The sequence below is a fragment of the Solea senegalensis genome, linkage group LG12 (genome assembly GCF_019176455.1).
Source record: "Solea senegalensis isolate Sse05_10M linkage group LG12, IFAPA_SoseM_1, whole genome shotgun sequence".
Lineage (NCBI taxonomy): Eukaryota > Metazoa > Chordata > Actinopteri > Pleuronectiformes > Soleidae > Solea > Solea senegalensis.
This window is the reverse complement of record NC_058032.1, coordinates 6,949,478-6,961,441: the sequence shown is the minus strand read 5'-3', so window position 1 is coordinate 6,961,441 and position 11,964 is coordinate 6,949,478. Positions and strand designations below refer to the sequence as shown.

The 11,964-nt window shown below is 42.6% G+C and overlaps 1 protein-coding gene across 1 annotated transcript; it reads left to right on the top strand.

The window, feature by feature from the left end:
- The first annotated feature begins 1,594 nt into the window (after positions 1 to 1,594).
- On the top strand, positions 1,595 to 10,978 carry LOC122778919 (dystrophin-related protein 2-like). Its single transcript, XM_044041078.1, has 5 exons — positions 1,595 to 3,674; positions 5,065 to 5,317; positions 7,115 to 7,232; positions 7,317 to 7,403; positions 8,814 to 10,978. The coding sequence occupies exons 1-5, from the start codon at positions 3,598 to 3,600 to the stop codon at positions 8,831 to 8,833; spliced, it is 555 nt and encodes a 184-aa protein (XP_043897013.1). The 5' UTR covers positions 1,595 to 3,597; the 3' UTR covers positions 8,834 to 10,978.
- Positions 10,979 to 11,964: the final 986 nt, after the last annotated feature.

Here is an 11,964-nt window from a genome sequence, read left to right as displayed (position 1 = left end):
TCCTGGACAGCAGCACATTATCTTAAAGGCTTTGTGTATCGCTGCCTGCATTCCCATAGACAGCGAATATTTTTTTGTTTTTTTTATCAGGTTCTTATTCAGTTGTAATTTCTGCTGCTCTGCAGTTTGTCAGTCAGGTGGGTTTTTTTTGGTTTTTTTGACAGCGTGCCGCTCAGTTGCCGTCCATAATGTCTGTAATATTCAAAGGCCTTAGGTCTTATCAATACTAAACTGTTCCAGTTGTTAGGTTTATCTTGTATTTGGTGAAACATATTTCCCCAATGTGTGATAATGTCTGCTTTTTTTCTCCCCTTTTCTCCCTTGTTTGTATATGTGTGTGTCACATGTAGACTTGCAGAGATGGAGAGCCAGAATTGTTCATTCTTCACAGACAGCCTGTCTCCTGATGAAAGTCTGTGAGTATGCCGCTACCCCCACTACAAACCCCATCATTACATTTGTACCTTTCATGGGGATTTTGCTTGCACTGTTTCTTTCTCTTTGTGTGTGCGTGTGCACACGTTCAGGCTTCTTCATGCATGTTCCACTGTTGGGTTAAGATTGGGTGATCACATAAGTAATCAGCCACATAATGAAAATGACCCACAGAGAACAGTGTGTGTGCACACAGCCCCCTGTTATCCTGCACATGCCTGCTGTGATTAGAGTCTGTTGCTGTGGGTGGAAATCACACTAAGGAGAGAGAGAGAGGCAGGTGTGTGTGTGTGTGTGTTTTTTTTATAAGCTGTGTGAGAGGCATGGAGTGATGAGGTTATAGAAGTGAGAGAAATGGGGGATGTTTTGCAGTCGGTAAAGTGAATCCTCGTTGCGGTGATCTGACAAAAGTATCGTGATTCATGACTGTGCGAGATGTTGTGTTAGCGAGCGTCCATATCTTGTTTGGTTGACAGCAGCTGTATGTGAGTTGCTAAGCATTTCCTCCTCCTCTGAGCTCTGAAGTCAAGTGGAAGTTACATGACCAGCAGCTCTGTGTGAAATGTTTGATCTAGTAGAGAATCAGGGGGTTTGTGTGTGTGTGAGATAGAGTGAGTATGTATGTAGTGAAGCAAACTCATTATTTCTTCTCTTTTTAATGTGTCTGCTCTAAGGGAAAACTGAGAATGACACCACATGAATACTAGTTTTACGCTCAAACACTCCTCTTTTCTGCGGTGCCACACGTGAGCAGCTTGTGTAGCATTTTGTTGTCCTCATCTCCTCATGTTAGTATGTACTCTATAAGTTCTGTTTATATACACGTTATAAAGGGTCCAGCTATTGGCCTAGCAACTTATTACAGTAATTTATCACACTTATTGTCTGACTCTCTTTTAGACTCTGTCCTTTTTTTGAGTTTCTTCACAGTGTAGGAAGTTTTTGTTGGTGCTACAGCACCAGAAAATTGTTTTGTTGTAATGCTACAACTAAAGTTACAAGGCTGTAAACAGAGTGTGGAGAAGGTGTAGTGTAGTGTAGTGTAGAAGGTGTTGTGTAGTTCATCTTGGACAGGTCGCCAGTCCAATCCCAGGGCCACATAGAGACAAACAACCACTTACATGTACGGTCAATTTAGAGTGTCCAAGTTACCCAATCTCCAAATCTGCATTTTGGACTGTGGGAGGAAACGGGAGAACCCTGAGAAAACCCACTCTTTACTTTGCTGCATTTAGCTCCATCCTTGTTTCACAACAGTCGTGAGCACACAGATACATACAGCACATACATGAGCAGTGGGCAGCACACACTTTACTTGACCTGTCCTGGGATTTAACCCTCAAGTTCCAATTCACTTCCACTTGGCCATAAAAAAAAAAAAAACCTGCTTACTGCTGGTTGGTTTGCCTCCAATAGAAACCTCACACGTGTGTGCCGTAACTTTTACATTAGTTCACACAAGTCATCAAACTTTCACCAGCTCCATTTCACGAGACGTCTCTGCTTCTCTAGCCTCCCAATGTCTTTCTTTCTGTGTGCACATATCCAGAGTTGTTTTGGTAAAAAAGCTTTGCCACAAAAAGGTGTTTATATCGGTGCATGTGTATATGGAATTTGCATCCGTGTCTGCGGATAACTGTATGTGGAGGATCGCGCACGCGTGCGTGTGTATGCATGACACTTCACTTCCGCCTGTTGCGTGTAGCAATGTTGTTTTCTGCTTTTTTGTGCCCTTGTATCTTGTTGTTCTTATTCTGTGAAGCAGACCTTCTGTCTGTCAGCGCTGCTGTTTTTTTCCTGCTGCATGGCTCTGTACATACTGCTGTGCTATCTGTGCCTCCAGCTGGTGTTTGCTTGGCATCATGCTGTTCTCTGTCTTGAACCACACCACGCTTGCGTGTGTGTGTGTGTCCAGACCTTCATATGCACCACCTGTATGCATTGTTTTGTATTCACTGGCCGCTGCTTGTTGCCAGGTAATTGACATGGAAACGATAAAAAACAGGCTGGTCCAAAAATGATTCATAGAAACCAACATTCTTCAAATAGTGGTCAGAATTCCACCTTTTTGATGTTTCATAGATGCCTCTGAGGACTGAAAATAATTGCTTTAGTTGTAACAAAGCTGATTTTAAGAGAACTTTTTTTAGAATTTGTGAGACAAAAGTGACATTTTGTCTCTTCTTTTCAAGGATTAAGATACTGTATATATTGATGAGATATATCTCATCAATCACCTTACATATGCAGATGATTTGGTAATCATTAGTCCTACAGTGTAGTGCTGCCTTACAACAACTTCATGATACAACGATATCCAAAATCTAAGATGATATCTCGTCTCATGTCATGATATAGATAATAATATCGGTGTATCACCCAGCCCTGATCCTGAAGCACTGCTATCTCACTTTACTATGGTAGTTGTTAGGCGTCTGCTTTCCCCTTGACAACACAAATCACTGCTATATTGAGTAACACAGAAAGAGTGTGGAGCTGATTGGTTTAATCAGCGCTGTGTGTGAACTTGTTTGTTTATAATGAAAAACATACACACTACAGCTTTAAACCGGGCTCGTAGATATTTCTGTGATGTTTGTGGCACAGTAAGGCAAAGCTTTTAACTTTAGATCAATAAAATCTTCTTTTTTAATAGCCCTATGCATTATTGCAACATATAAATTGACAAACATCTGTCCTCCTAGTAAATAATTTCAAAATTTATAGGTGCATTTATTGTTTTACCATCGTGGATCTATAAACTTTTTTGTCCCATCATCAATAGCGGCTTCATTGTTCGGGGTATGACTGTATTATTGTCTTGCACTGAATGCAAGTAGGTTTTAAATGAGTTTTAAGTGAGCAGGTTGGTTACAGAACATTTATTCTTTGAAATGAAAACCTCGCACAGCACTGTGTCTTTGCCATAGTGTCCCGTGTCTCGTCCTGTCTTGCTCGTCCCGCTTTGCTTCGCCTTGCTTCGCCTTGCTTCGCCTTGCTTCTGGCTGTTTGCTCGTCCAGGGCTCTGCTTTGTGCTGCTGGTGGCTGTGTGCTGGTGGCTCAGTGTGCTGTCTCCTGTGTGGGGGACTCAGGGATGAAGATCAGTACCTCCTGCGTCACTCCAGCCCAGCCTTGGACCAGGACTCACCCTGTGGACAACACATGCTGCTGGCTCACCTGGAGCACCAGGACAAGGAGCAGCTCCAGTGCACCCTGGCCCGCCTGGAGAACGAGAACAGGTCTGTTCCTGTAGAAGCTTTGTTCCCTTCTCCCTTTCTGTGCATGTTGGCATCATATTTAGTTTCTCTTCTGTGTTTTACTGATGGCACACATGACTCATAATAACACCAATATTTGCAGAACAGGCTTTGCAGACTGTGTAGAATTTGATTTGTTTTAAATGTAGTTGTTTGAGGAGTGATTTTCTTCAGTAATGCTGCAGCGAAGCATGAAAACACAAACATGGGTTTGTTTGTCTGTCTGTCGGCATTAAACTCTTTTTTTTGGGATGTTTTCTGCCCTCCTGAAGAGCGTTAACTCTTTCACACTGCATCCAGAATGGCAGTGAGAAAAACAAGAAACCTTTTCTGAGGGCCACACCTGACAGAAAATAATGAGGATTCGAGCGTTTATAGATCATCCTCCTAAGTGCCTTGAAGAGAATGCAGTCATTATGAAGTGGCACAGAAGCATTTCTGGTTTAAATTTGAATTTATCGTTTCCTAAGAGGCTCCGATATTTTCAATAAACCAAGCAAATTCATTTTTCCTGATCCCCTTAATTGGTTACTACAGGCTAGCTTTATGTGAATGAGTCATTTGAACAATTCTTCAGTTCGGTTGTGACCTTTCTACACACACACACACACACACACACACACAGACACACAGACAGACGTGTGCCCCCTGGTTGTCGGAAACCTTGACCTGGTTTCGTTTTTCTATGAAATATGCTCTCCTGTTATGACGCGACAGTGTGCTTTGTTGTCCTTATTTATCACCACAGTAGCTGCCGCAGCTTAGTTTATATCCTGCTCTGTGGCTTTCGTGTGCTTCATACTTGAACTATAATGTTTTTCTTTTGGCTCCAGGAGATGTCAGACCATTTTAAAATATAAAATAAACAGCCACAACATTATTCTATCTGCCTGGTACTAAATGGCAGTTATAGAAAATGACACATTACAATTTTAGTGCGTAAGAAAATAGTTCATTTAGCAGTTATTATTGTTATAATTATTATTATTTTTATTGCACATACAACAGTGCACCCCAAATTGGTGGTTCATTAAAACTAACATGTTGTGCCCCATGATTTTCGGATAAACTAAACTAACCTTTAATAACCTCTCCCTGCGCAGCATGCAATTAGCTAATCCTTAATCAGTGTCACACTTGTTGCCAAAAGAGGAGGAACTTGTTTTAGTGCAGTCTGTATTTACAAGAATGATTGTGTTCAGAGCGTCTTGCTTTTTTTGCCTTAATGTGTAATTATTTTTCAATATGTCACTTGTAAGAATAACAGGTCAGAGTATTATATGGGGTGGATTTCTGTCTGTGTCATGTAGGAGTTGCATAAATATCTCCAGATGTGTATTTTCTCACTGTTTCCTCCCCTGCGGATCCTCAGGGTGCTACAGAGCGAGTACAGGCGGCTCAAGTGGAAACACGAAGAGGCGGCGTCAGTTCCCATGCTGACCGAGGCTGGAGAGGGAGGCCCGGGCTCGCCCACATCGGAAGGACAGCAGGACGAGGAGCTCCTGGCTGAGGCGCGGGTCCTCCGGCAACACAAGTCACGCCTGGAGACTCGCATGCAGATCCTGGAGGACCACAACAAGCAGCTGGAGTCCCAGCTGCGCAGGCTCAGGGAGCTACTGCTACAGGTACGCCTCTGTGAGACGCCTGATGATGATGATGATGATGATCATACCGGAGGAATGTCCCAGAGTGCAAAATGTAGTGTCGTCGAGCAACATTCCCCGCGCTGCACACAGGAAGTGATTTGTTTTATGACAGATGGAGGCAACGTTTACAGTTTTGCAAGTAAATCAATATAGCTGCAAACTCTTTCATTACTGCGCCAAAAACCTGGCCATTCAGCAGTTTGACTGGATTAACACTTTGTACCCCTCTATACGCAAATATTCCCTCAGTCAGGTCTGATAGTTTTGCTTGACAGAGCCCATTTTTAGACAAAGGATGCAGCATACAAATAATGTTACGTCAGAATAATAAAATAAATCACCAGAATGTACACACTGGAGGTTTTAAACTCAAGTAAATATTCAGTCACCATCCATTTACCTACCCTTCTTCTTTGTTCCCTGTTATTTTGTTAAATTTCATTTTGAATTTTTTTTTTTTTTTTAATTTGTGCAAAACTTTTAAACTGACTTGTGCATAAGACAGGGAGGAAACTCTTAAAGTTGTTTGTGGATGCAGTTTAAGAGAAATAATTAGTTTTTATCACTTTCCAGGCATTGTTTCCCATTTTCAGTCATTTCACAGGAAACACTTTTTTTTTTTAGATCTTGATGACGACCGACATGTAGGATTGTGTGGCCTTGAAAGTGTGCAATCTACTGAGTGCCGCTCAAATTTCCTATTGAAAAAAAACAACCTTATATTTGATGAATTACTTGTCAAGATCAATGGTTTTCAACTCATTAACGCGTGACAGTGTAACCGTCAGGCAGCAAGGGCTTCACACACGTATATTATTGAAGTACAAAAAAAAGAGGCAAAGACGGTATGTTTAAAGGAAACTGTGGAAAAGGTGAGGTCTCAGAAAATGTCAAAGTTAATGAGATGAGATATAGAAAAGGCAGTCGTGGGAGTTAAGAAATACAGTGTGGAACGAGTTAAAAAAAAAAGAGAGGGTAAGCCTTAAGAAATATAAAAGGAATTACTGCAAGTGCGGGGAAGAGATTTGGGGGGCTGACATACATACAGTCACACTGGGACACTATAGTTTAGAAATGCAAAAAGATGGAATAAAGAGGAGAGAGAGGGAATGTGATGCTTCTTCAGGTTAAACACCTGGAAATTGAAAAGCAGCACAAAATAGTGTGTGGCAAAGATGGTTGTATAGAGAGAGACTGGAGGTGTAAAAAAAAAATCTATTCAAATGCATGTAATTATTTTCCCCCTGAACCAATATCACAGTTTCATTCACTCAAAAAATCAAATCTGTGGAATCTGCCTGTTGTTGTCTGCGGGAGTATACATAAGAATTCTTCCTAGTCTCTGCAGACATCTTTTTTCCACTGCAAGTGCTGTACTTATTCACCTCCCGAGTATTGCCACGGTGTTACTAACAACAATACAAAAGATGCCAGGTTGCAGATAATATCCCCGGGAGTTAGATTATGCATCTGTGATTTTCTTCCCGCTGCCATTGTGTTTTTCTGCACTGCTGCTGCAAATCACTGTCTTTTCATTTGACTGTGAGAGCACAAATCACACATAACCGTGCGGTCTAAGACGGTGTTTTCTATCCGAATATTAATGATAATAATCACGGTGCTCGTGAGAGACGGCGGTCGTGGACGCGTGACTGAAAGCTGCTAACCATAACATTCATTACTATTTGAAAGGCTCAGCGCCCTCCGCGCTCTTAAACATGATGGATATGAGCAATTATTTGGAGTGAAGGATAATCAGTCTCTCTTCAAAAACAGCCCAAAGATGATTCAGAGGCCAATGGATCAGAACCGTCGACCCTGTCGTCTCCTGTGTCTGGAGGGGGTCATCACGGGGAGCCAGCCAGCAGAGAGACCACCGACACTGAAGCAGCAGGTCAGCAAGCATGTTGAATGTGAAGCCATGCAAACTCCCCCCTGCCACCCTCCCCTTGTGACATTTTCTGTGTGTGTGTGTTAGGAGATGACCTGGAGCACGAGCAGGACACGGTGCTGCAGCTTCAGGAGGTCATTGAGCAGCTGAGAAACGTCTTCCCTTCGGAACCGGGTGAGTTTGTCTCAGCCGCGTGGATCTTTGCTGCCGTAGCAACCGTGTGAATCGCAGAAAGACTCTCCAGCATCAACTGGAGGAGAGTGAGCAAATAGATACTGCGGCATGTTTATTGTCAGGGCGGAAGGCGCGGGGAGATTAAATGGCAGCGAGGAGGAGTGAGATGAAGAGACTGAAGCACAGAGATGACAAAGCGTCAGCGTTCACACACTTGGCAAACTGGCCTAGTCAGTCCAGAGCCTTTAACCCTCTCATGACCATGATTTTACAGCTGTAGAATTGTTTAAAGGTAGCTGTAGAATCAACCGTTAAGGAATTACAGTACTGAGAAGCTGACGTCACGGATGTTGGTCAATCTCATCTGTGATTGGACACTCGTTCCAAGTCCCGAGGGCTACCATAATGACAAGTATATGGGCACAAAGCTCTGTTTCTCTGCTTTCCAGTATCCATCCATCTGTCTTCTGTCGCTTTATCCTTTCAGCTGACATAGGGAAAGAGGCAGAGTCACGTCCTGGACAGATCGTCAGTCCATAGTTTTTGAATTTTCTAGATAGCGCAAATGGTCTAGGAGTTACGGAATGAGAAGTACGCGTGCCAAATCCGGTCGGTGACGACAGGATGGTAACAGAGGGCTTAAACAGCTACCTTTAAAATATAACTGCCCCACTGTCTGTTTTATTATAGTAAGCACTAAAACTGTTTTTCACACGTCAGCGACAGTCTGAACATAAAAGTGTGTCTGCTCTAGAGCAGCAGCAGAGTCACAGCAGTGGAGAGATAACACGTGATGAGAAGCGGCGACAAGATGAAAGAAAATGGGCTGTAAAAACATTAAATATGTGAAATATCCACCAAAAATGACATGAGAGAGAGTGAGAGGGAGAGACAGGTAACTTCTCTGTTTCTAGTGCATCTCCAATGCAGAACCTAATTCTTCTTCTCTTTTTTAAGCCAAACTTTTATTGTTGTATTGCTGTATGTTTTTATGGTTGATGTACTGTTCTGTATTTATATGTATTGTTAATCCAGTGTGTAATCTAATCTAATCCAAGACATTTTTGAGAGAGGTAGTGAGGCTTTTTAGGCAACTGTTGTGTTTCAGTGAGTGGTGGCAGCCCGTGTTAGCTGGTTAACAGTGAGTGGTACAACAGACCAAAACAGACCAAAACAAAACATATAAAGAGCTGTGAAATGAAAAGGTATTTAGTCAATATACTGGCTGCACCTTTGTTTTAAGTGAAGCAGTTTAACACAATGACACATCATGACCATTTTATGACATAATGTAATTCATTACATTAAACACAGAAGGGGTTTTTATAACTCTAGCCTTCTTAGAGAACCTAATATTAAAGCTTTTCCCCCCCTTTTTTTTTCTTCTCTTCATCGATTTCCTAATTTCAGGCACCACCTCACACATATAACCCGAGTGTTCCTCGAGGAGCGACGTAACAGCCTGAACGGACACCTGATGCCACAGGAGAAGCCACATTCCGCTGCGGTCTGGCCACAGTGACCCACCCAGAGCTAACCCTCCACTGGAACTTAGTGCACTAAAAGCCTTTTTCATGTAAACTGCAAGAGGCCGCCGCTGATGTCTGTTTGACCAGGCTGCGCTTGATAACTTGTGCAGTGTAGCCGTGACGCCGTGTGTTAACCAGCCAAAGGAGACTAATGTAAGCAGCAGATAACGGGAGTGGAGGCGGGCGCTCGAGATAAACGCTCAGCCAAGACACTGTGCTTACCAGCATCTGTGTGAAGCACAAACCGGTCCTTCCGTGAAAAGAACTTTAAAGAATAAGAAGGATATCCCCTTGTTTTGTCTGAATGCCTATATCTTCAGTGTGGTTTTTAATCATGGTTATTTTGATTAGATTTTTTTGGAGGGAGGTGGTGTGTCTGTGCTGGGCTGACTGTACTTCATGTGGCTGTATGGTGTAGTATTGTCATGGAGTTGACATCATTTCATCAGTTAAATCTCTGATTTATTTAAAACAGCCCAAGTGCCCTCTAGCACAGCGCCTCTGCGTGCGCACACTGTGTTCTTCTAATCCTCTCACGCTGCTCGTCGATCTCACGCACACAGATGTATGCTGCTACGTCCGCGCTCCCTGTTCCGACGACACCTTTCCCTCGTTGTGCACACAAATGTCTCCATGCGTGATCGATACATGTGCTGTGCTCCATGACTAAAACCCTACACTTTCATTAAAAAAAAAAATTTAAAAATGGAGCGCCATTTGATGTCCTCAGCTTGTCTGAATCGGATGTGCTCTCAGTTTTAAGTCAATTTGCTTTGCAACTGGGACCGGAGTTTTGTGTTTTTTTGAGGAAGTGTCTGCCGATAAACATCAGCATGCAGCCGTTTGCTTTGGGATCTTAGCGTTCGCCTGCTGTGTGCAGAGAATGCAAAGGCAGGAGCTCCAGGCAATGTGCCGCCAGGCTGAAGCTTCCTCCCGCTCGCTCTCGTCAAGGCCAATTCCGGGCACTATAGGGGGGCTACCATGGCACACCACCATAGCACAATCGCACACTGACTTCATCTGGAATAATCCCCCTGCTCATGTAGATTTGAAAAGAGCAGTAGCTATTGACTATACAAGCGTCATTTTCCCTCGCTAATGCGAACTTAATTGCTTTGAGAGTCACAGAAAGGCGAGTGCTTGAAATGGCTCTGCCCCCATCACGCCAGGGTCATAGTGTGTGTTCTGTTCCAAACATAGCACAGTCATTTAATGCCTTAAATCCAAAGTGAATTCATATGAAGTCACTCTTTCTGGATATTTTTTCTTTCACATTCAGGGAGCGTGTTTGTGTGTCACTGTCACTCCCTTCCTGGTCGGGGCTAGTGGTTCATTTCGAGTAACACAGGAAACAGTGTGTATCAAAACCACAGAGAGCGTTCATGTGTTGAAGCCAGTTAAATCAGACTTTTATGAATAAACCCATGATGCGAAGGATGCTTGGAGGGAGTAAAGATCAGAGAGACAAGAGGAGAGGCGGAGGGGAAAAAACAAACAAGCTATTGCTAAAGGGCTGGTGAGAGAGAAACCACAGACAAGTCTCCAGGAGCGGGACAAGAAGTCGCCTGAAACCAGTGAGTTCTGGTCATGAAAGCGTGATATTTATGCCTCGTTTGCACAGAAAAAACACAGCCGATGAGTTGTAAACAGCTGGGAATCATCTTCCATCACTTCATCCTTCTCTGAAGCCTGAAAACCTTCCACATGACTGTGAGTACTAGGGCCAAACGGAAGAAGCAATTATTATTCAAGCAAAATCTCAGACGATCGGCTGCAACCTGCGTCAGGATGAGGAGCGCGGAGCATTTTGCGAAGTTAGATTTTAGTTTTTGGGCTTCCCAAATAAGGAAATACACCACATTATCATTGGCATCTGTAATTTGAAAAGGATTGTGCACGAAACGGAGTCTGTTTCGAAGAAAGAATCACTCTTGTGGAGGATTGCTAATTAAATATTTGGATCCAGAAGGAATGGAACTACAGCGAGCACGGCATTGTGTTGCTGTTTAACAATAATAATATTAATAATGCATTTTATTAAACGATGATAAAAATCATTTCATTTTGCTACTTTATTCTTGAAAGATTTTGGCCCTAATACTCGTCCCTACTAAGCTCACACAGTAGAACGACTATTTTCATAATTGATTCATCTGTCGATTATTTTCTCGATTAATCGTTTGGTCCGTAAAGTGATCGACTTTTAATCATTTCTTTGTTATCCAGAGCAAAGAAATGAAGAAAATACTCACATTTAAGAAGCTTAAACAATCGTAAATCGAGTTTTGAAAAAAGCTTTGAAACGATCAATCGATTATCAAAATAGTTGTCGGTTCATTTAGTAACCGATTAATTGTTTCAGCTCTATCACACAGGTCAGAATAATCGGAAAGAGAAGAAAATAGTCTTGAAAAGCTATGTTTATTCATGAGACTTTCATTTCTTTTGACTTCACACATCTTCCACGCACACGAACACTTGCTAACGTACACACACATTTACGCTTAAAAATCATGTTGAAGATGTGTATGTCATGTGACGTGTGTTGCATTAGTGAAGGCAGAGGGATGTAAATACTCTGCCAGGTGGTTTAATGACAGCGCGTTACATTAATATTCCCCCGTGTTTCCTCTCTGCTGCTCTTCATGGTCATCGACCTGCATCTCTCTGCTCTCTCGCACTGTGTGTTCATCTGAAGACACACACACACACACACACACACACACACACACACACACTCCCTGTGGTGTGACTGAAGCCGTGTGATTGAAGAAAAAAAGCGTCTCCACAGAGGCAGGAGTCACACCAGAGGATCTCCATACTATTCAGCCAACATGCTAAACAAAACAAACAAACAAACAAACTATCATATTACTCCTCTGTGTTTGTTTTTGTGTCATCGTCAGGAGTTTACATGTCACGCCTCACATTACGATGACTCACCTAACCTTCAAGTAAAGAGTTAAAAGAGAATACTAACAAATGTGGTATATATACACACACATACACACTTATACATTACTGGTGAACTG